The sequence below is a fragment of the Rhinolophus hipposideros genome, assembly GCF_964194185.1.
Source record: "Rhinolophus hipposideros genome assembly, chromosome: 1".
In the NCBI taxonomy this organism is placed as follows: domain Eukaryota; kingdom Metazoa; phylum Chordata; class Mammalia; order Chiroptera; family Rhinolophidae; genus Rhinolophus; species Rhinolophus hipposideros.
The window spans coordinates 12766356-12791581 of record NC_138047.1 but is presented as its reverse complement, the minus strand read 5'-3'; the positions used below and the strand labels follow the sequence as shown (position 1 = coordinate 12791581).

At 35.7% G+C, this 25226-nt stretch overlaps 1 protein-coding gene across 8 annotated transcripts in view; it reads right to left on the bottom strand.

Annotated features, from left to right (window-relative positions):
* The window catches only part of ARHGAP21 (Rho GTPase activating protein 21), a gene marked incomplete at its 5' end in the record, with an annotated part of 117656 nt that overhangs the window by 7590 nt on the left and 84840 nt on the right, over positions 1-25226 (bottom strand). For 4 of the 8 annotated variants that reach the window (XM_081059555.1, XM_081059559.1, XM_081059553.1 and 1 more), the window contains 13 exons: positions 2584-2673; positions 2751-2824; positions 3497-3575; positions 3673-3828; positions 4606-4748; positions 5355-5494; positions 5570-5634; positions 8215-8499; positions 9584-9709; positions 11887-11923; positions 15750-15852; positions 15985-16143; positions 22132-24025. In XM_081059555.1, the coding sequence (XP_080915681.1) occupies positions 2584-2673; positions 2751-2824; positions 3497-3575; positions 3673-3828; positions 4606-4748; positions 5355-5494; positions 5570-5634; positions 8215-8499; positions 9584-9709; positions 11887-11923; positions 15750-15852; positions 15985-16143; positions 22132-24025 (3351 nt within the window). The remainder of the gene's footprint in view (positions 1-2583; positions 2674-2750; positions 2825-3496; positions 3576-3672; positions 3829-4605; positions 4749-5354; positions 5495-5569; positions 5635-8214; positions 8500-9583; positions 9710-11886; positions 11924-15749; positions 15853-15984; positions 16144-22131; positions 24026-25226) is intronic. The other 4 variants (XM_081059556.1, XM_081059560.1, XM_081059554.1 and 1 more) reach the window with 1 other exon arrangement.

Below are 25226 nucleotides of genomic sequence, written 5' to 3'. Positions count from 1 at the left end.
TGCCAATCTGAATGCCTCAGTGTTACATGCTTATATTCATAACCATGTTATCTGTATTCCTTGTTCAATAATACAATTATCAAAGGTGTGGATCTTTTGTTTTCCTTTTATATTTCTTATAGTGTCTGGTGTAATGTTTTGAACTTAAGATTTGATTAAAATGTTAAATAACTTTAACCAACCATGAAAATATACCAGGGGGTTAAAAATGACCACAGGACTCAAAAGGCCAAACAAGGGCGGCCAGATGGCTCAGTTAGTTAGAGCTCAAGCTCTTAACAACAGGGTTGCTGATTCTATTCCCACATGGGCCAGTGAGCTGCGCCCTCCACAACTAGATTGAAGACAACAAGCTTTAATTAGATAGAAGCCACTGAGGGCTGAGCTGCTGGAGGGGTAGCCGGATGGCTCAGTTGGTTACAGAGCAAGCTCTGAACAACAGGGTTGCCAGTTCAATTCCCGAATGGGATGGTGGGCTGTGCGCCCTGCAACTAAGATTGAAAACGGTGAATGGACTTAAAGCTGAGCTGCGCCCTCCACAACTAGATTGAAGGACAATGACTTGGAGCTGATGGGCATTGGAAAAACACACTGTTCCTCAACATTTAAAAAAAAAAAAAAAAAAGGTCATACTGAAAAAAAAAATACTATTCAGGGACCCACACTAGTGTTCTATTCTGTGAGAGGTATGACACACACACACACACCTTTCAGATATTGCGCAAAGTGGAAAACCCAAAGATCTCCAATTCTGAAGCAATTGTTACGCAACCAATATGTTAGCTACCATAATACATACATTATTAGGCTACACTGACCACAGAGAAATAAGGAGAAATCTGTGAATGAAGTCAGTATTTTCATAGAAAGTTCACTCAGTGGAAAAAAATATGACTGCAGGAAGGGTTTACTTAAACTGGGCATAAAAGACATGTTTCTCATTTTGCGTCTAGAAGGTGTAGTCGTCTCATTCTCTGTTCTGTTAAAAGTAGTTGGAAAAATAGAAGTCTAGCATCTCAAAGGTCTTATGTAAAATTTTAAAGAGATTATTGTCTCTGATTTCATTTAAGTTTTTAAACTAATGATAACATGATTATTTTATATATAGTAATATTTATTATGTGAGTATACAGTTTAACTGGCGCCTCTATAAAACTAGTTACATAAGAGTCCACAGTTTATTCATTAATTACTTAAAACAAATTCTGTATTCTTTAAAGGATGTTCCACGAAGTGTAGTCAAATAAGTTGGGGAATGAAATGCCTCAGCTCCTACCTAGTCAAGACTCATAGTGTTAAGTAATATATTAAAGATTCTAAAAAATTCTGCAATTAAGAAATCTGTTAAATCTTGTTAAATTCAGTGCTTTCTAAACTAATTAGATCATCAAACACTATTTTCCCAGTAACTCCTACTAACATCCAGCTAAACTAGTGAATATTTTGGGAAATGATGGAATAATTAGAAAATATTTCAGTTTTAATTATATTAAGAACGTTTTGGCTCCTACTGCATGAACTGAAAACAGTACATTCAACATTCAACTAATATACGTTTCTCTCTCTCTCTCTCTCTCTCTCTCTCTCTCTCTCTCTCTCTCCCTCCCTCCCTCCCTCCCTCCCTCCCTCTCTCCCTCCCTCTCTTCTCATCACTATTGAGGAAACTGAGCATCTGAAGGAAATTATAACACAGCTTATAATCTTTGTAATCTTCTCAATTGCCAGGTAACGGGTTGACACTGATCTCACAATCCAGCCTTACTACAACTGTGAGCAACAGTCTTCCAGAACATGCACAGCCACTAAACTGACCTAAATGAATACATTTTTCTCTACCTGAAGCAAACATCACCCTTGGAAAAAGAAATGACAGCAGTATTCCTGAGCTTGAAGTATTGTTTTTTTTTTTTTCTCCAGAAACCAAAATGATTCTAAGTATTTTTAAGAAGTAATGCCTGAGAGTCAATAAATCATTACTTGCAACCTCTAATGACATAATGGATTTCGACAACAATCACCGATCACTGACGAAAATCATGAAAAGTTAAGATTACAACGTGTGGACCTTCTTTGGATACTGCTTTAAACAAACTATAAAGACAAGGTCCACACATTATTCAGAAAAACCTGAACATGATCTGAGCATTAGAAAATATTAAGGAATAAAAATTTTGGTGTTTTTGATAAAAGTAATGTGATAGTATTAAAACAAACAAACAAAAAAGGTCTATCTGCTCAATAGAAAACAAGAAATTGTTACTTTTCACTGTATACTGTTTGGTACATTTTGACTGTTGTATTGTGCAAACGTTGTGTATTCAAAATGTTGATATACAGCTGAAAAATAAGTCAAATACCTGGCCTTTTCATTTTTCTTGCTGGATACATATGAAAGGAAATGTCTGTTTAAAATGGTGACAATTGATATTTTGGGATCCTTTACTTGCAAGACTGATCTTTAGAGGGACTGATCAGCAGACACGATGTCTGGTAGAGCTTTTGTTGAATTTTAACCCTATTTTTGGCTACTTGGCAGGAAGCAATCCACTGGAAGTACATCTCTCTGGTATTCACTTCACATACCTTATTTTTTTCTGAATTTTCTGCCACTGTCTTCAGATGAGCCGAAAGAAACTTCAGTGTTTCATAATGATGCTCGGGCAAATCATGAATCTGAAACATATTATTTTCATGATGGATTAAGATGCTGAATCTTAGGTGTATTTCCAACAATATAAAATAATACCTACTAGTCTTTTTAACGTTTTCAGACGATCTAAAGGATCTTCTTTACGATTGGCTTCAATAAAGTCGGCATATTTATCTGACAACAGTAAGAACAACAAAACAAATTCAGCTTAAATTGCTTAGATGAGTGGGAATCTAGTTTTCTTTTAAGGTTCAATTTCAAACCACAATAAAAAAAAAATGTAGTTAAGACCACAAATAGTCTTTGACATGTAAGTCTCTAAAATTCCTATGGTTTTTAATGATTCTCCAAGCATTATCACCAAATAAAATTCCCTAAAATGTGAGTTCTCTGAGGGTACCAAACTATATTTATACACTGTCCATTTTTCTCCTCCCCACCCCCAACATATAGTATGGTGTTATATGAGTCAAATATTTGGCTTGACTGAAAAACTGTTTTTCTACTTATTGTACCTTATTAGGTCTGAAGACTTCTGACTGAGAACAATAATAATGTATTTTTAACTTGACTGCAAAAGTGAATTAACTGGATAATATATATTTTACTGAGCCTAAACAATTTTTTATAAACTCTATATTTCATTAATATTTACCAGGAGTAAAAAAATCCAAATGACAAAAAATAGCACATAATTATGCCTTACATATAAATAAGAACTAAACAAAATCTCCTGTTTCCTTTGACAAAAATATTTTCTCCTGGTTCAATTTCATATTCTATGGTTTTTCCAACAACGTAATTTTAAACTGTTCTATCTAGTATCTTTTGTGGGAGTTAACTCACCATTTGTGAAGAGAGGTTCAGGGAGTTTTCTGAAGAAGGATTTTAGTAAACTGCTTATCACATTCAAATCTCGCCATTTCTAGGTGTGCAAAATAGAAATACAGTAGTTTCGTAGTCAATATCGCCAAGAAAAAAACAACACAGATCAGTTACCCAAATGGAAAGAAACGACTTACATCGTCTTGTATGTCAATGTCAGCCATCCCCTTGTTGAGCTCCTCTTGCATACTTGAGATGGCGGCATTATTTCCAGGAACTCTATAAATACCTGTATACTCAAGACCTCTTTCTTCAACTAATTTGCAACATATGTCAACTATTAGTGGAATATACTGCAAAACAAGAAATAAACATTTTATTTAATACAGCGCCAATGTTTATACTTAGTAGATGTACACCGTAGCTAAAAGGCCCTTTTCTCCAAAACGAAATATATAAATTGCTGTTATTTGATACAGAGAAAATAAAGAATATAGACAGTGCAGAACTGAGAACTGATAAAACCAGCAAGAGATATATGAGACAGTGGGGAGAGAAAAATAGGTCGAGACAGAAAGGGAAGGGTCCACAGGGAGATAACAGTCAGTCTGAAGAGGAAACAAGAGCAAGTAAGGAGAATGTGAGAACAGTTCAGTTAAATAAAGGGGAATAAAGTCAAAAAAAGAAGAGGGGGCAAAAATAACATCAATAAACTCATGATAGGAATCCTAACATAGTTGTTGTATACACACACACACACACACACACACACAAAAGCACATTTATTATATTTTCTTAATCAGGTCTTCGTTCTCATTCTCATTTAAAATGCTAAAAGCAGAAACACACATGATTTGAAAATAAATTCTTACTGACCATTTCAGATAAATACATAATGGCTGAATATTTATTCTATTTCAGGGTCAACAGATTAGAATAAAAAACATTATAGATAAAATTACTCAACACATCCTTACAGGTCAGAAATGCTTAGGGAAACTAAGGTCAAGAGGAAAACGCTCAATAAATTGACAGATACTCTCTGCTACCTGAAAAGCTGCGTAAGTAGGTCCTATTATGACTACAACTGAATTAACATCTAGGAAATCCGGCCGGCTGGTATCTCCTACCCGATTCGTATGAGCTGGTGGGCAATCATCCAGTCTGACCCCGAATGTCCCTGTAGCAGTAGGTTTTTTCTCAAATGTCTTTCTCATAATACTTGGAATGCCTTTTCTCCATGTGCCTTTGTCTTTGGGGGGACTGGTATCATCTTTTGATTGTTATTCAAAATGAAATGATGTAAGAAAGAAAATGGAAACAAGAGAGTTTAAATCATGACTTTAAAAATCCTTTATCAAACATTTTTATAAATCAGAGTGCTATACTATAAATAATGGATCCTATTATTTATCAAAAATATTGTATTACTTTCTCTTCCCAATATAACGCTCCTTTTAACCTTCCATATAATTTAGTGAGTATCAATTATGCTTCTTTACCCTTTTAAAATCTGTACCAGGATTTTCTCTAAAACAGTCAAGAAAATAGAATCAATGTGACAGCTTCATAGTGAGACTTTTGCAAAAAAGGAAACAATTTATCTCCAAATGACAGTACCTGGATCGTCTGCATTAATCCAATTTCTAGTGTCTTTAGTATAGGTATATGAGCTGTACTTTCCTTCACTTTGTGTCTTGGACCCCACCTTAAAAGAGAAGGCCCCATTGGCCTAGACCAGGCCCACGGTGGTCTTTGAGCTGGCTCACACTGGGCTGAGGTCAGCAAAAATGGTACAGAAAAATGTGAAAATACCTTTCAAATCCCAATTTCAAGTCATTTTATTTGTCCAATTTATCTGAGAACACCACATCAGTACCTTTACTGAGAAGCCTCCTTTCTGACTCTTCCTTCGGAGAGTGTGGACTTTGCGTCTTTGGCTCGGATTTAGCACCAAGCAAAGTCTGCCGGATGCTGAGACTCTGACGAGGTGTTTTTGGCAACTGTTCTGCTTTGCTGCTGAAAGAAATGAGTGTTTCTTAACAATTTGTATTTTACATCCAAATTAACTTATAGACATGATGGGATTCTCACCTCATCAGACTGTTATACTCTTTTATTCTTCGACTAATTAGATCCCTGTTAGTAACTCCAGTGTCCTAGAGAATAAATAGAAGGTTAAATCAGAAAGTCAATTCTAAGAAAAAAGTGGTATCCCTCCTTGTTTGGGCTCTCTATTGTCTTATTTTGCTTATTCAATACAGACACTATACTCTCAGTGGAGTTGTTCTAAACCTCTGTTCAACATCACCACCCACCATCACTACATGACAAATGTTCTAAGTGCCTCCCTCACTGCTGAGAGTTTTCTATTTATTTTCTGTACCACTACATCTAGAATAGTACCAGTGAACAGCAAGTGTTCAAACTTATTGACCTGTCATTTTTAATCAATGACTGGGAAGTAGAGAGCCAGTTTTTTTCTCTCACTAATACCAGAAAGAATGATCATTTCAAAATAATACCATTGGATAAAAGGTGAAAAAATATTGCCAGAATTTGTTAATAATTAACTTGTAGAAATAGAGAGTTAAGGGTCAATTAGTGTCGAAATTGACAGGTCATTAGAAGAGAAAAGCTCAAAATTGTTTTTTTTTTAACCTCAACAGGCTAACTTTTATAATATGCGATTTGGTAAACTCAGTGTTCACCATGGACTGATGATTTTTTTCTGTTGATTCCAATTGTACGTTGACATGTGTCTTCAACATTTTTTTTTCACTTGTCTCATTTTGATTATAATGAGCATTACAATTTACAAAAAAATACAGGCTTTAGAATCACAATCTTGAATTCAAATAAACTCTTCCCACTACCAGCAGAGAAATCATATGGTTAAGATATAGAATAAGATTGCCTGGTTTAATTCTAGTCCTGACGCTTATCAGCTATGTGATCTTAGGGAAATTACTTAACCTCTCTTAGTCACATAGTTTCCTCGTTAGTGAAATGGAGATGATGATAATAATAGGACACATTCATATGGTTGCTGAGATTAATTCATGTAAAATGCTTAAAAGCATGTCTGCCATATGTTACAGACTCAGTGAATTATTACTTTCTTATCTATAAAACAAGGGAAAAAATACCTGTGTCTTTACATTAGATGATAATGGCTGACATTAAGTAAATGTTTATTATCTACCAGGCAGTATGCTGCATTCTTCATATGTACTATCTCATTCAGTCCTTAAAACAGTCCTATGTTTCAAGGATGAAATCATCTGAAGGAATTTTAACAAGGACACTACAGCTGAACAGAATGCCTAGCACAGAGCAGGTGCTTCTTAAATAAGAGCTCCCAGGAACTGTTACTTAAAGCTGCAATCTACATTCAAGTTCTTATTCTCCCTGTTTCTTTGAGAAAATTCAGGTCTGATGCTCTCTTTATAACGGTAGTTGTAGAACAAAGATGGCATTGGTAAGATCTGGTGTTAATTTTTAACCACAAACAAGGTAGGGTGTAAACTACCAGAGGAAAAAAACAGACATTTTTCCTATGACATAAGTTTTCATAATTTGAATTGGATACAGTAAACTAAATTAGAGAAGATAATTAGCATAACCTTACAGCTAACATAGGTGTTCCTGCATACTGCAGGAAAACTAAGAAAAAAGAAAGTTATGCTTTTTTTGTCCTAACAATGGGCACAAAAAATGAAAACAATGTGTAAGAAAAACTGTGTTAATAACATGAGAAAAGGTACTCTCGAGTAAAAGCTAGACTTAATCATTGCTGAATTCTTGCCCTAAAATTTATAGTTACATATACTTAAAAAAAACCACCTTTACTTCTGAAATTCCTCCTGTAAAAATGTCTTGATGGTTGTGAATCAGAAACTCTCTAAGTCCCTAAACATTACTCCCTATTAAAAACAGGCTTATATGATCATGGCATTGTACATCAGAAGCTAAACATTAATGAATGCCAACTATAATTTTATATATATAATGTGATGGTTCAGTGTGAGGTCGGAGGGATAGTGGATGGGGGGAGGGGGGTTCACAGTATGAGGGATATAAATGATGAACGTCTAAGTATTACCTTGTTTTGTACACCTGAAACTAATAAATAAATTGATTAATTAAAAAAAAATAATAATAAAAATAAAAAATAAAAAATAAAAAATAAAAAAAAATAAAAATAAAAACAGGCTTATAATATGATTTCTCATAATGCCAGTTTTCTTAGAAACCACTTACCGTATTACAATAGGTTGTATTATATTCTTACCTGCATAATTCCATTAACAAAAATGATCATATCAGTATCTCTTTGCATTTACATAGTAATTTGTTTTGATAAGTATTTCACTATAACTTAAGCCATACAACAGTCCTCTCGTTGTGATAAGGAGTCACACCTGGAATTATTTAGTCATAAAGGAAATGACCTGGACTAGGAACCTAGTTCTCCCGACTTGTTATTCATTGCTTCCAAAAAGGTATGCAGAATACATCAATAATCTATTTTTCTAGTTCAGTAATGGTGATTTTTCAATAAATAAAAATAATATAAAATGGGTAAAGTTGAGCTTTCTTTTCAATCAACTACTTTTAAGTGAAAATAGCATACTATAATTTTTCAAAATGTGTTCAATCCTTTCGGTCTTCTGAAAGAAAAGAAGAAAATTGCTGTGAACCTGTCCGATTCTATCAACATCATTCTGAACACACACCTCCTCATTGAGGGTGCTACTCTCCTGGATGGTCTTGATCCATGCTAACATATCGTCTCTGTCTTCTGCCTGAAAGAGGCATTCACAGTCTGATGTGGTAAGTCGGAACACATTTTTCCTCTTGGTCTCACTGTACGAGATGTCTATTAAGCAAGCATTAACACTGATGGGTTGTTCTTCTTCAGATGGAGTCATCTGTTCTCGTTTATCTTTGTACAAGTAAAGAGAATGGCCCCGAAGTACCACATACATCTGCTTCCAAGGCCGAATGCTTCCGCCAACTCGCTAGAAAACAAGAAACAGTTCAGGAATACTTAATATTTGGCTAAGTCTTAGTGACAGAGTAAACACATTAATTAAGCAACACTGCTAATATGCATAAATGTATACGAAATGTAGCAGGTGTCTGATTTACATCACTGTATACTTATTAGGAGCGGAAACCAGGTTAGGCAATGTATTCATACCAAAATCAAGGGTAGTGAAATCTTTAATTTGGTTGGGAAAATAAAATAAACAAAGTAATTTAGATAAAACAAGTATAGCAAAATGTATTTTAACAATTGGTAAAGGAAAAGAAAGGAAAGAAAAAAGTTAGCCAGAAAAATATTTTGAGTGAAAGTCAGGCTTAACACAAGTCATAGATCATGCAAATGACAAACACTGCGTAAGGAAATCCCAAAACAATCTGTACGAGTAATGAATTAAGTTAACAAAACTGATTAACTTTACATGAAATCAAGCAACAATTGCCACATCCAAGACGAGTTTTCTTAAAAAATTTAAACTCTTTGACTGTATTAAATTTTACTTCTAAGTAAGCCACCTAAAATATTGTAGGAAATTTTATGGCAAAATTTTCATTGTATTGGTCTCCTTTAATGAAGCATATATTGATATTGTGACATTCATTTATAGAAATCAATACTTACAAAATAAAGGGAAACAAAGAAATGATAAATGCAACTTGAAAAAATAAACTGGAAAAAGTTAAATAAATTTTTTTTAATTATTAATATGGATAAGTGCCACTCCTTAAAAGATTACTCTGTGTTAATCTATGGCTAATAAGCTACTTAATAATAAAAGCAGTTTCTTCTTAAATACTTCCATTTCTCATTTACATTAACAAAATATAAGCCAATATATTCCATATGTAGTTGATGCACACAATGAAAAAAGTATAAAATTTAATCAGTGATTAGAATTTTTTTTAAAAATAACTTTATTCACGGAGAAAAAGGTATTTATCAGTGAGGTTTTCCACTCTTTATTCTGGATCTTTTGCCATTTTATGTATATAGACTTTATGCTTTATTTTTTAGGGCCTGCATTTCATTCGCTCCCAGTAGCGCAGAAAACATACTACCTTGCCCTTATCAGTGACAAGTGGTCGGAAATGGAGCCACCCCTCCTTGGCAGCATCACTGAAAACCTCTGAGGAAGAATCTTTTCTGGATCCAGAGTCTTCTGATGACTTTTGGCTGTCTGTGATCTACAAAAAAGGCCAAGAAAACACAGTAAAACATCAGCTTTTTCCTTTATAAATATTTGCATGTTGAAATTGCTTTGCTGAAAACAGTTTTTTATTTAATATTCCAATGAGGGGCTTTTTAAAAAAAATCCTAACTTTATCAATTACATTAGAAAAGTTTCTGGTCTTGTTAAAAAAATATGTGAACTAACCAACACCATTTTTCTTAAAAGTCATCTGAAGGAATTTTTAATCATTAAAAAAACAATAAAAATAGTATAATTTTCCTGCTCTCAAGAGATCGCATTTTAATGCAAAAAAGACAAAGAAGAACAAAAAATAAAAAACAAGGAAATGATAAGATTGTGATTAGTGTCATTTCAAGAATGAAAACAGTGAGATGCAATAATGAATGACTGAGCAGTAGCTATAAATTGGTGGTGTTGAGGCAAGATCTCTCTCAGGAAGGAACATTTAAGTTTAAAACTGGAGGAAAATTTTTAAAAAGAGCCAACCATGAAAGGCGAGGGGAAGAAAAGTTCAGGGAGCACATATAGCTAATGAATGTATATTCATCATCTGCATTTTAAATGTTAACTATTCAATTTGAGTAAGAGAAATAGCTAATTACCGATTGTTTAGGTCACGTAGGAAGTATAAAGGAAGACATTACATGATGAATCAGGGAGTGACATGATCTAATTCCTCAGGTCAAAGGTCACTCTGCTTGCTACATGGAAAATGGATTTTAAAGGAACAACCATGGAAAGAGGTGTTACTGACGGGATTCAGGTGGGGATGGATAACAGCTTGGACTAAGGTAACATAAGTGAATTCAGGGAGGAATGTAAAGATTCAGGAGGTAGAGGTGACAGAATTTAATATGGGGGAGGGTGATAAAGAAGAAACAAGGCTAATTCCTAGATTTATGGCTTGAACAACAGGGTGGATAGAAATGGACTTAGTGAGACGGAAAAAACTGAGGGATAAACAAGTTTGGAGGTGACTGAGACCTTTTTGGCACGTGAACCTTGATTGCTCACTAAAAATCCAAATGGAGATGACATATAGGCAGTAGTCTACTGAACTGAGGTTTGGAGAATAGGTCAAGGCCAGCAATGTAAACTACGGGAGGCCTCTGTGTAAGCATCAAAGAAATCAAGCTAGAGAGAAAACAGAGGTCAGAACCAGCTCTAGACATTCCATCATTTTAAATATTAGACAGAGAAACCAGCAGAAGAAAAGGTTTCAGGAAAGGAGTAGGAAATTGTGTTGGATACTACTGGAAGGACAAATAAGTTAAAAATCTAAGTAACCAGTAGTTTGGGAACCTGGATATCCCTGGTAACCCTGGCAGGAGCAGGGTCACTTTTGATATGTGTGGGTTAAGAAAGAGATGATGTGAGCAAGTGGAAACTGTGGACTTTTTCTGTTCAGGGAGTTTTGCTGTAAAAAGTGGAAAGTAAGAGTAACAATAGGGGAAATATGGATTCAGAGAAGGTCTTTAGAACATGCTTATACAGTAGAATGTTCTTATGTATGATGGTGAATGAGTGAGCCACTAGAAAGAGTGATTTTGCAGAAGAGAGGGGTCTTGAGAAAGTGAGAAATAACTGAACCCAAAGAAGAAATGTGGGTGTTGGTTTTTAGTAAGATACTGCTCCAAGTACAAAGATATTTAAGACAAGCGTAAAGAAGGCAAAAAGTGTGGGTATAATTGAAGGTATCTAATATTTTTGGAGAAGGTAAAATAAGGAAATTCCTGGCTAACAGTTTTTTTATTTTTCCAATGAGGTCTGAGGGAAGGGTAGATAGGAAAGGATAGAGTAGGCTGTAGGAGGGAGGGCAATTATTATAAATAATAATGTTGAGGATAGAAAACCAAACCTACAATAAAATATAGAAGGATTACTGACGGAGCAGTTCCATTTTTGGCCATAAACTGATAAAGTGGGAAAAACCAGCATAATGTGTGTACAGTAATATATACTTGATGAATATGTTTAGAAATTAGGAAAGAACACTTTATATATAACATTTTCGAAAATGTCTTCGAAACTTACAAAATAAAAGATTATGACATTTATAAAATGTCTCTAATGGATAAAAGAAATAATTCTCTATGAAGAGCTAAAGGAAACTAAAGTAAATAGAAACGTTTATCATTTGCTGATATTTTAAAAATACTGAATACCAACCTTGATTCCCTTCAGGCTAGATATGTGTTGAAAGGACCTGTTGAAAAAGGAGTACAGAAATATTTTCAGTGGTGCATAAAATACCTCAAAAGACTGAATATTACAACTAACTTTCATTAATGAGCTGACATTTCATCATTACATGTTAAATGTTCACCGTTCAATGCAAATGAGAAAAACAGCTAATTTTATAAGTACTTTCTTTAACTTTTGATACAATGATAGAAGCTTTCTTAGCTGATCTGGTACATTAAAACTGTTTCTGCATAATGTGTGAGATTTTTCTTATCCTTTTTTTTTTTTTTTTTAAGATCTAGGAAAAGCTATTCAACTCAGGCTAACCATTAGGCTTTCTATCATTAGGTAACCATAGTTGCAATGGAGGATTTCCACAGTGTTAATAATGATTGATAAGTAGGTGCCATCAACACTCAGATGCAGAGAGAACAGCATGGCTACACTCATTCAGCTGTAGACACTTGAAAGGGTAAATGCAGCAGAGGAGTCGAGGCTACTCATGGCCGACCACCCTACCCTCCAACCACTTTCTGGGTAGTTACAATAAGAACAACAGTTGGCACTGAAAAGACTTAGGGCTCCACAAGTCAGGTTCACATTAGTTATTCAAAATCGTTTAACTTTAGAGAACAAAGTTGTTTTTTGTTGTTTTTTTTTAAATACCCAATTCATTTAAGGAACTTGAGATTTTAATACGTGACTGAAGATGACACTGTCCTCTCCTTTCAGAAACGACCCCAAACAACAATGAAACCAGAAACAAACATATGAACTAAATCTCCAATAATATCAGGAGACATCTATAATTCTGAACTACAATATATGAAAAAAGGTGGATAAATGCAGTGAAGTAAAAAATGGATAAAGGAAGAGAGGACACCACTGGTGGCATCTCTACCAAAACTGCAGTGCACTGTTCTCTGAGAGATCAAACCGACCTTTCCTGGTTTGGAACAATGGCAAATAAGGTGTTTTTGCTGGTGACAGGAGCCTCATTTATCACCATGTATAGGAGAGGTGAAAACGAAAGAGAAAACATACTGTCCTGCCATCTTTGCAGTAAGCAATGTGTAGAGCGAAATAGACTCTGAAATATGGCAACTACTTATATCTTTCAGTGAGGGAGAAGTAAATGTTAAAAGAGCTCACAAATCCATTCCTGCCTGCCTCATTAGAAAAATTCCTACTAGCCTGGACCTCTGCCCAGGCCACACTCACACAAATTTCCCTCAAATAGCTGGTCTAGGAAGAACTAATTTGATTGGAACACAGGTAACCATCATATGGAAGCCTCAGAGAATCTATACAATACCCTAATAAAAAAGACACTGGTCTTTGACATATGGTTCAATATCATAAAGATGTCCACATTCTCTAAATTAAACATTATGTCAATGAAAATATCCACAGGAATTTAAGAACTAAAAAATTGATTTTAAAGTTCAAATAGTAAAACAAACAAAAATAGCCAGAATTTGGAACAAAGTAATGAGGTATACTATCCCAAACATATAGTAATAAAAACATTATAAAACCACCACAGGGCTGGCCCGGTGGCTCAGGGGGTTGGAGCTCCATGCTCCTAGCTCCGAGGGCTGCCGGTTCGATTCCCACATGGGCCAGAGGGCTCTCGACCACAAGGTTGCCAGTTCAGCACCTCGAGTCCCGTGAGGGATGGTGGGCAGCACCCCCTGTAACTAAAATTGAGCACAGCACCTTGGGCTGAGCTGCCACTGAGCTCCCGGATGGCTCAGTTGGTTAGAGCACATCCTCTCAACCACAAGGTTGCCAGTTTTGACTCCTGCGGGGGATGGTGGGCTGCGCCCCCTGCAACTAGCAACGGCAACTGGACCTGGAGCTGAGCTGCGCCCTCCACAACTAAGACTGAAAGGAGAACAACTTGAAGCTGAATGGCACCCCCCACAACTAAGATTGAAAGGACAACAACTTGACTTGGAAAGAAGTCCTGGAAGTACACACTGTTCCCCAATAAAGTCCTGTTTCCCTACCCCAATAAAATCTTAACACAAAAACAAACAAAAAACACACCATAATTAACAGAATCTGGTATACATGAATAAACAGATAAATAAATGGAACAGAATCTTAAAACAAAACTAAATACATATAATAATTTAGTATATAATAAAGATAAAATATCAGTTGGAAAGTATAATATTCAACAGATGCCTTTGTGACAACTGAGAGACACCAGAAAACATAAAGTTGGCTCTTTAGAATAAAATAAATCCTAGATGAAGCAAAGCTGTAAATATACAAAAAAGAAAAGAAAAGAAAAGAAAAGAAAAGAAAAGAAAAGAAAAGAAAAGAAAAGAAAAGAAAAGAAAAGAAAAAAGGAATAACATATAAACTTGAGAAGTAAACATGGGAGAATTTTGTTATAATTCTGGAGGAAAAACTTTTTCAAACTCAAAATCCAAAGACCATTTAAAAAATTCCTACATTTGACACAAAAATTAAATGTTTACAATTTTTGCATGGTTAAAAAAAATTAAGAAAACCAAATGAAAAATATCGGACTGTTATAAGACTTGCAACATTTATTTCAGAAAAGGCTAGTTTCCTTTATATAAAGAACCGCCAGAAGTCAATAAGAAAAACAAGTAGGAAAATGGGCAAGAATATGAAAAAGCAGTTCACAGAAAAAGAAATATAAATATCTCTTAAACATATATGAAGTGATGTTCAATTAATAAGAAAATTTTCAAATTAAAACTACAGTAAGGTACCATTAGATTTACAAAGTAATCAAAAGGTGAATAACATGCTGTGTTGGTGAGGGAACAGTAGAGACTTCTGAATACTATTGGGGGGGATATGATTTGGTATAATCTTTGTGGAGAGCAACTGACAATGGATATTAAAACACAACATACACATAACTCCTTGATGTAACAATCCTTTGCCCAACCATATTCACTCACTTACATGCCAAATGAACTATGTACAACTATAGTCACTGAAATATTGTTTGTGGTAGCATAAGATTTGACCAATCTAAATGTCTATTAATAGAATATAGAACACTAGTTAAATATATTACGGTGCAATTATTCAATGGAAAATTAAATAACCATGAAAAAGAATGAGACAAGAATATATGCATGTAATGATCTTCCAGATCAGAGTGTACAGCATCTATCATGAGTTTATAAAAATAATTAGAACACATACACATAAGCACATGTAAACTGTGTATGTGGTTATATACTTACAATAACTCTGGAAATAAACAACAGAAAACAGTAACATAGTTGTGTCTAAAAGTATAATAGAACTGGGTGGCTGGAGGCCTAGAGGGGGAGCGATTATTTCATTCATATATATATATAGATATAAATATAGCCCAAAAAATGTATACACATTTTAAGAAAGGAAAAAATTTTATTATTTTAATACTCAATATATACCAATAACAAGTCACGACTGACTTCTGCAATTACAAGAGATGCTCAAAGTAGTTACCATCAGCGTTCAGATACTTCTGATGACGGCAAACTACTGCTGAGCATATATAACATCTCTTAAAATGTGTATACATTTTTTTGGCACCGCCGGTGTGTGTGTGTGTGTGTGTGTGTGTGTGTGTGTGTGTGTGTGTACATATATATACATATATTTGTATTATGTTTTTCCGCATTACTCATTTTTAAGTATTACTTTAAAAATTCAATTAATATATTATCAAGTAACAATTTTGACTTTATTTGCATTTCGAATGTCACAAAGTTATAATATATAAAATATGTCATTAAACTCATTATATTCAAAGCCATACTGAACACCCACCAATAAATGTTTAAAATAACACACTTGAGACATACAATTTTGCATCTTCTCTGTAATCATCCAGGCCCTCATCATACGATTTTGATCTTTCTGTCTTTGAGGTGGGCTGGGCATCCAGGCTGGGGGGTCCAACCGATTCTGGAATTAAAATCCAACACTTAAACATTTGTGAGTAGTTTACAGATTCTTTTAATGGTGAAAAGATCATAGTGTTCTAAATGGAAAATGGAGAATGAGAGGTGATTTACACAACCACTCACTGAAACGTACCCTGGTCGTGGGAGAGCTGACGCCGAATTAAAGGAGCTGAAGTTGTGAGGCTGAGAGGGACGGTTGCTATGGAGGGTGCCTGAGAGGTAGAGGCTGAGATGACAGCAGAAGCTGGGATATGCGAAATATCATGATCAATGCTAGGGCTGGTTGGTTCATCTATTAGATAAAATAAAAATATTGAAATGTTGAATGACCTAATTGTTATTAATAATAACAACAGCAGAACAAATAATCAATCATCATTATTAAAAGAACCAGAAAAAGATTTTAACACTTAACCACTATAGTACTAATACATGACGTATTCAGCCTGTTAAAAATCTACTTACACAGTTATTACACTAGTAAGTCTAAGAATATGATATAAGAAACGAGATGAGTTGCCTTTTTCGCTTCTTCTACCAATACCTTCACTGATACTCAACATAGCAAAGTTTATCGGTATTCAGAATCTAAACCTACAAAACCAGAACAATCATACATCATCCTAAAATAATTATTTTCCAAATTTTAAATGTATTGCACATCATCATTTCAGGCAGCTAAGCAAGGTGATTGGTTGAGGCTCAACATTCAAAGTATCAATTCCTAAAACCTCACCTCTTTCCCTCACCCCCACACTCAAGTGTAACTTCAATTTTTGTACAAAAAAAAGAAAGTACAGTTTATAGCTGCCAGAAGAAGTTACACATTATCAAGGCCACTGCTGTGGATGGAATGTTTCTGCCCCCCGCAATCTTATATGTTAAAACCTAATCCCTAATGTGATGGTGTTTGTGATGGGAAAGGTGAGATCTTTGAGACATAATTAGGCTCCACACCCATGAATGGGATTAGTGCCCTTAAAGAGTGCACGGGAAACTCCCTTGTTCCCTCCACCATGTGAAGACACAAAGTCTACGAACCAGGAAGCAGGTCCTCCCCAGATACTGAGTCTGCTGGGGCATTGATCTTAAACTTCCAAACGCCCAGAACTGTGAGAAATAAGTTTCTATTGTTTAAGCCACCCAGTCTGTGGTATTTTTGTTACATAGTCTGATATCAGAGTTCTCGCTCTATAAGTATAAATTATATTTGTTTTCTAAATTGGTGAACAATAGCTCTGTTCAAAATTCTTACTCTTGTAAAAACATCAGTGGTTTAAATTCTAATATTTTAGGCCAAGAGAATGTAATTTAATAGGACACTAGAACCATAAACCTTAATATTAAATGCCCTGAGCCTTAGAAAGTCATAATGAAACCCTTTAAAGAATACAATATAATGATGAAATACAGGGTTTTGCTTCCTTGCTTTAAAAGGTCAAATATTTTAATTCTGACCAAATTCTAAGAATGCTCTATCATCTTAATGATCAGCATTTTAATCAAGAAAACTAATAATGGTACAAAACTATAACATTTCCATTTTATGGCTAAAATCAGTAAATTCTGACTACCTTAATGTTTTTACAATATTCTTTAAAAGCAGCTTTGTACAATTTAGCAATAGAAAACATTTTGAAAATTTCTGTATGAATCAATTTTACTAAGTCCATGACAATTTAATATCAGATGTCAATAAGAATGCAATCCTTCTTTTTCCAAAAGCAAGGAGGTGACTGATGTTTTTAAAATAATTAAGGATAAAAATTTAATTTTACTGCAGATTGTAGTATTCTTTAAAACTGCAATTACTATTTAAATTACCACAATCAACAAAGTTTTTTTTTTTTCAAATGATACGTTTGTATAAAGTAAGTTGGTCTATGGAAACTGTTAGTCCACAATTCTGATACGGATTCGTGAATATCGATATGCATGGAAAGATATTGTATTCTTTAGGGATTACCTCGCTTACGTAGTATTGTAATTGTTTAAAAGAGATTTCTGTAGTGAAAACATTCACTGGAGTGGTCAGCTGAGATCGATCGCATAAATCCATATAGGTGAAAAATGCAGAAAGGCATTTTGAAAACCCAGGATGATGCTCCTGTACAACAATGTTTCTCAAAACAGAGCAACCATCCCTCTAAGCATATGTGCTTATCACGTGTCAAAGAATGTCCACAAGGGGCTGTGAGAAAATCTTTCAAGAGAATCAATTTTATGCTTTGCAAAGTAATGTAAAACATTTTTATATTTATTTACACAAAATCAAATATCAAAGAATGAAATGCAAATGGTACATGGATCGAGCATTAAACAAAACTTCAAAAACAATTATTTTTATGACTCTGGACTTCCTGGAGGTATGCATTCAATCTCTTTTGACTCACTATGAGGTGTGATCACAAAATATGGTGAATGTTTAAATAAAAAAATTATTACAGTAAAAGACACACTGCCATTAATCACCCTCAAAATACTCCCCTCGTTTCGAATGCTCTTATCCCATTGTTCTTGCCACTTTCTGAAGCAGTTCTGCAAGTCCTCTTTTGTGTCTTTAGTTGCGCTGTTGTGGCTGCCATGATGTCCTGAATCATTTCGACTTTGGGGAAGAGCCAGAAGTCACATGGTGCCAGATCTGGTGAATAAGGTGAATGTGGACACACCATAATGCTTTTATTTGACAGAAATTGTCATATGTCAGAAGAGATGTGTGACACGGAGCATTATCATGATGGAGGATGATTTATGGCACACTTTACAACACACCTTCTCTCACCCATGGCTCACACCAGACTGACTGCACTGAACAAGCTGAAACTTGTCTCACACTGTTACTCAAGATTGACGCACCACTTCTCGTGTTGAAGATCCCTGCCTTTCCATTGGATGGCACTCGGCAGCAGCTTTCACTGTATTTTGTGATCACAATGGTAAGGCTCCATGTCACACATCACTTCTGGTATATGGCAATTTCTGTCAAATAAAAACATTATGGTGTGTCCTCATCAACCTTATTCACCTGTGCGTGCAACTTCTGGCTCTTTCCCAAAGTCAAAATGACCATGAAAGGTAAATGTTTTGAATCAATTCAGGACTTTGACGTAGCAACAACAGCACAATTAAAGACACTCACGAAAGAGGACTTCCAGAACTGCCTCCACAAGTGGCAAGAACGATGAGTAAGTGTGTGATAAGCAAGGGAAAGAATTTTGAGGGGGGTTAATGGCAATGTGTCTTTTACTATGATAATTTATTTTGAAATTAAACATTAACCGTATTTTTTATATCACACCTCATCATATATTTAATGAAATGCTGAAAATTCCTTTATCGATTGGTTATTTATATACTTAACAACAATCACTAGAGCAGACTAATACATATTTTTTGGACTTCAAGGTTACAGAATAGGATTTTTAATCAAAGAGCTGAAAAAGCTTTTCACAGTAAAAAGGCAAATAGTATTATGCAAAAGTATACTTTTCATATTATGTTCTAAAAATTAATACTAAAACTAATTTTTTTTCCATGTCTTTATTTTAAACAGCATTCAATTTTATAAAAGCTATGAAAGTGCTGTAAAAATCTAGGAAGCACTGCTGTTGTTCAACCTCAGGGCCTAGACATTTTTAAGAATGCTTATATCCATGCACAACATTCACATATAGAAACACAGCGAAATAAATCCTATGTTCCTATTTCAGTTTTTTTATTCTACCCTATTCCACTGGTGCTGTAAAATTGCCATATCACAGTAATTGTATGCTATATATTAAGATTCTAGGAGGCACACGGGAAATCAATGGACTATATAAACATTTCTATGCTGGGTGACTTTTAAAAGTCATGGCTCATAAAACAGAAGATATTCACTAGGAACTATGAAGGAAACTCTAATCAGTACCTAAAGTAGAATCTGATCAGAACTAATCAGTGAGCATTTTAATTTTTAATGAAGAAAATGGTTTATTTTAATCATTTTTCTAACTCTATGTGTATATAGAACTATACAGATTTTTATTTTATATTTAAGACAAAGCACTCTTTAATAATATAATTGACATTTTTTACTTATTCCTGTATTTATTAGTAAGAAATATTAATAGATATAACTAGCACATTTTTTATTACTCCAATATAATCTGAGTATATTATTCTTTAAAAAAATTTTTTTTTTAATAATTTTATTTATTTTTTTAAGGAGGTTGCAGCTCACAGTGGCCCATGTGGGAATCGAACCGGCAACCTTGGTGTTATTAGCACCATATTCTAACCAGCTGAGCTAACCGGCCACCCCTATCATTCTTATTAAGTAGGAAGAAAATATTATGCCATTATTCTGGTAAGATGTCACAGGCCTATGAAATATAGCCATAGGCTATTGGGCTTTTTATGTTTTTTTTTTTTAAATCATAAAGTAATCATTAGTCCTCAGTTACTTTCTATGAAATATTTAGATGATGTATAAAGTTCTACCTACAGTAAAGTTCTATTATTCTCTGAGCTTGGCTTTAAGGGAATAGATATGAATATAAGTATAGTTTAGGCTGAGATTCCCCACAATGTGTACAACTTGAATATATAATATTTATAAAAAATGTAAGTTATGTAGAACTTTTTTTTAAAGCTGATTCTGGTAGTATCACCTGACAGTCCAATAACTCAACAGCTTTAAAAAGTTCCTCGAGAAAAGAAAAACTCCTACTAAATATTACTCAAAGAGAAGAACATTATATTGTAAAATAATGGAGAACTTTTCAAGAACCTGTGGGGCAACAGAGTAAGCATACGGGCCTTGGCCTCAAAGAAAGGTCCCTACATCACACACCACCAGGGGGTACTCTTCACAATGCATTCTATATAAATGGTGCCCTCTGGAGTTTTGCTCTGTAATGTGGCTGAATCAGGGAAGCCCAGAGTTCGTGCCTCTACCGCTTATTAACTGTGTGACTTTAGTGAAGTTATTTACCGTGTTTCCCCAAAAATAAGACCTTAAAATTCTCATTTATTAAAAGAAGATAACACTAAGGACATATGTGATAATCCTGTTAGCAGATTACGTTGTAGAGCTGCATTGTAATATGATAACTTCTTTTTCCATTCATTTGCTATACATTTAATCATATCTCAAAATTATCATTAACCTATTGTTTCAACACATATTTCTGGAGCGCCTTCTATATTAAGAACACAGAAGTGAACAAAAGATCTAAAATCCTGGTCGTCTTGTAGCTTATGTTTCAGTTCTGCAGAGAAACGTGTAACAAACAAAAACCACAAAACATGTCAAGTGGAAACAAGTGATATGAAGATCAAGTAGCTTAAGGGGATAGACACTGTCAGGTTCTGTGTAAGTGTGGGGAGTAACTATTTTAGATAGGCAGAGACCCATGCTGTGAGAGAGTCTTGTGAATATCTGTGGCATGTGTTCCAGGGCCAGGAACAGGCAGTGCCAGGGCCCCGAGGCTGCACATGTTTGCCGCGTCCCAGGACTGCAAGGCTGGTGTGGCTGAAGCAGGGAAGGCAGGAGATGGGGGTCACAGAGGTGGAGTGGTGTTGGAAGGCAGACCACAGAGGGCCTTGCAGGCCACCAAAGGACTTGGGATTCTATTCTGGGTAACACAGAAAGTAAACAGAGGCTTCTGGGCAGAGGAGTGACAGGATCTGATGGACATTTTAAAATATCACACTGGCTGCTTAGTGGAGAATATACCTGGGGTGTGTGGGAACAGACTAAAGACTCGGTAAACCCGACAGATGTTCTAGATCAGCAAACACCCTTGTAACACAGGTAATTTTTCCAAATCCATGCCAGGAGCTATTCTAAGACAAAGTAATTTGACAATGAAGAGGTCCTTTCTTTCAGCCCAAGTTAAATTTACAAAGAAATAAGCTTTTGAAAGTAAAAAGCATTGTTTAAATAAAAGGTTGATTGCTAATTATCAAAATAGTTCCGCCTGGCTTTTGATTCAGTTACATCATCAACTAGGTACAATTTGGTTTGCTGAATCCTTTGGCCCCAGATGGTGGGAATTTGTCTCATTGAAATAAAAATAAAAAGTAGATACTGAATACATAAAGTCTTAAACAGAAAAAAAGGAAAAGGAGGTTAAAAGCTTATGGCTCTGGTTTTAGCACAACTTAGGAAATTCAGAAGAAATGGTTTAAAAATCACAGAGTAAAATTTCTGTGCCTGTTGAACTAGAAATAATACTTGGCAAAAAAGATGTATGAGATATTTGACATATCAGCCAATGACTGTACACGAGCTCACCTATGAATGGGATGGAAGCCAGGGAGTCCCCGGGTGGACTGGTACTGGAGGCCTTCCTTTCCTCAATCCTTTTTATATGGACCTCTCGGCGCGCGTCGTTGGGCAGCCAGCAGGTCGTGTCTGACCCAGTCTCGTGGTCATTTACTGCCAAGATGTAAGACTGATGCCTTAAAGGCTGTGGTGTCTGGCGACCAGACGGAGGTTTTTCTCTTAGGACGACAGTTTCTTTATTATCTAAAGCATCTGATGGCTGAATTTCAGCCTCTTGTAAATTTAATTCTTGATTCCTTTGAGTGACAGGTAAATCTACATCTGACATGCCAGAGTTCTCACTCATCGGAGGCACAGACTTAGCAGAAGCTCCCGGCAAACAGGGGGTTTTCCCAGTCTCCACTTGGTGATCGGGGGTACTTTCAGTTCTTAACCAGGTCTGCTGATTCAACAGACTGTTCTGATGCAAGTGATTTACTGGTCTTTGGTCTTTGATAGAAACAAATGAGTTCTGGCTAAATGGTGGTTTTGTGATATGCGTAGAAGGCGCTTTCAGAGAATTACTTCTGACTTTCACAAGAGGTGACCTGTCTTGTGAAATTCCTTGAGGCGGTGACATTCCACAGGTAGTTTGAAAATTTCTGTTTGGTGGCAGTGTTTTTAGGTCTGGTGGAATTTTTTTAAAGTGAGACACGGATCCCAGTCCTCTGCCACTCATTCGCCTAGTATCTGAATGAACACTCGGAGCCACAGTAAAATTTGAACCTCGAAAAGATTTATGGATTTCTTGCTGCCTAGGTCTTTCATGAATACCTCGTCTGTCATCCTGTTCAGTAAATCCACTCCACTTATAGGTCTGTTTTCGTTCTCCATTTGAATCCGGTATTTGACTTTCAGAAACGACGTTTCCTAAGGCTTCACCCTGTCCCTCGATATAATCCCATGAGCGAGTTCTGTGATTGCTAAAACTGACGGGCGGGGCTGTGAGCGCTCCTTGCGATGCACTGCGTGGACAATACTTCATTAGCACAGAGTCCTCCAGCCTCTCTTGGGACACACTGCGCTGTCGGATCTGAACAGACTGGGGCACGCGGTCATGCGAGGTGCTGCGTCGTCGTACCTGCAAAGTCGTGCGGTTGGGTACCACCTGGTTATAATCTGTTGTGCTCTGTGACGCTGCTCTTAAACTATCTAATCTTTCCTGAATCGTCCGACAACCCATGTGCAATCGTCTGTTATCAATGTACTCCTTGTAAGTTTTATAGTTTTTCCAGTCTATGTGCTGATGGGAATTTGGAGAATAATGATTAACAGATACGGGGGGAGAATCCACAGCTTGAGGTCTACTGCCTGAGATCCCTTCTGCATGTCCACTGTAATTGCCAGATTTGAGTAACATCCTGGAAGGTTCCAACGGTCTGGAGCCTGTAGGCTGATGAAGTAGATGGGCAGTGGGGACGGATGACGATGGTGACGTGGTTCTTGACACTGTTTTCAAAGAGGGCTGCTCATTTACGCCATACCTCACTTCTTCCGTTCTGTGTGAAGGAATGGTATGGTTGTTTCTATTAGTTAACAAATCTACAACCTTCTCAGAAGGTACAATGACAGTCCTCACACTCTCATTGCAAACACACACTGCTGTGTTGGACTTTGCAACATCTGTTGGTGATGGAGGCACTTGTATTTCCATTCTGTAGGCCCTGCCAGGTTGGGTCAGCACAGGCGCACTGGTTTGCTGTTTGCTCGATGATGAGTCTGGAGGAGACACTTCGAGGGGCTGTGCCATGGCTGAAGGGGTAGACGGCAGCCAGGGGTAGCAAATTGGTGGAGGTTCAGGGATGTTGCGGGCATTGCCACTGTAGGCTTCATTGCCTTTCAGGTAGGCATCCTGAGAGTACGCCTACGTAGAAATGAGAGAAAAGTGTCGTTACAATTCATGAAAAGAACAACAATGCCCATTCTGGCAATGCACTGTTATTTTACTGTGCCCTGCCTTGCTCCTGACTGACATTCACTAACGCATGCATGCAAGCAGCATAAGGGTGCTCAACACATTTAGAAAAGGGGCTAATCGCTCAGAAATCAAATAAACTGAATGTGCAACAAATAGAAATCACAATTGCCTTTTTCCACAAAGGATCTGAAACACACCAAAATTTTTCCCCAACAAATTAGATGTAGCCAGGTTGCTTCTAAAATTTTCCCCATTCAAATTTTACAATTTTTCAGCAGTCGACAGGTTAAATGGCTGCCTGATAAATCTCAGCAAAAGAAGATCTGATCTTTTGCCAAAATGAAAGAGAAAATATTTAAAATCGTAATCAAACATGTTTTTAAGCACTATTGCTATCATAAATTAGATATCTTGTCAATTAATGATTACTGAATCCCCCAAAATAATCTATGTTGATAAATTAGGTCTTTCAACAGCCAAGCTAAGTATTTAGATATTTAAATTCAGAGAGGAATAGGCATATTTAAGAAAGTAAGCACATATATTAAAGGCATAAAAATGTGAAAAAGGTAATTTATCTTTCTGTACATCATTTATATTTTTAAGCTAATGCAAAATTATATTGTACAAATTTATTTGGTCTCTTTTACTCATCATAAGGAGACATTTCTCTGTTACTAACAGGCATGCAGCTCAAATTATTTTTTATCAACTATTTGTGAAATTATCTAGCAGTATTTTTAAGAACTTAAGAAAAACTGAAATTCAACACAGTCTACAAAACAGAGCTAATGGATACAACTCAGGGCTGTTAAGCACCTGAGGCAGGTGTGGTATCATATTCCATATCCTCCCCTAATCCAAACAAGCTTAATTCAAGACTATCATCATATCCTGTCTTTGCATTAGACAGCTTGCAAGCTCAAGCACTGCCACAAACATAACATCACAGCAAAGTGTTAGGGAAAGAGAGAGGGTGAGATGCTTAAAACACATACAGATGCAGAAAATATGTTTTAACATCAGTTATGTACAGGATACAAAAAAACATAAAATTAAAAAATAAAGAAAACCATATATCACAAACACATTCTGCAAATTAGTAAGATTAACACTGTGGAGGGATTTCTCTAAGCAAACTCACAGT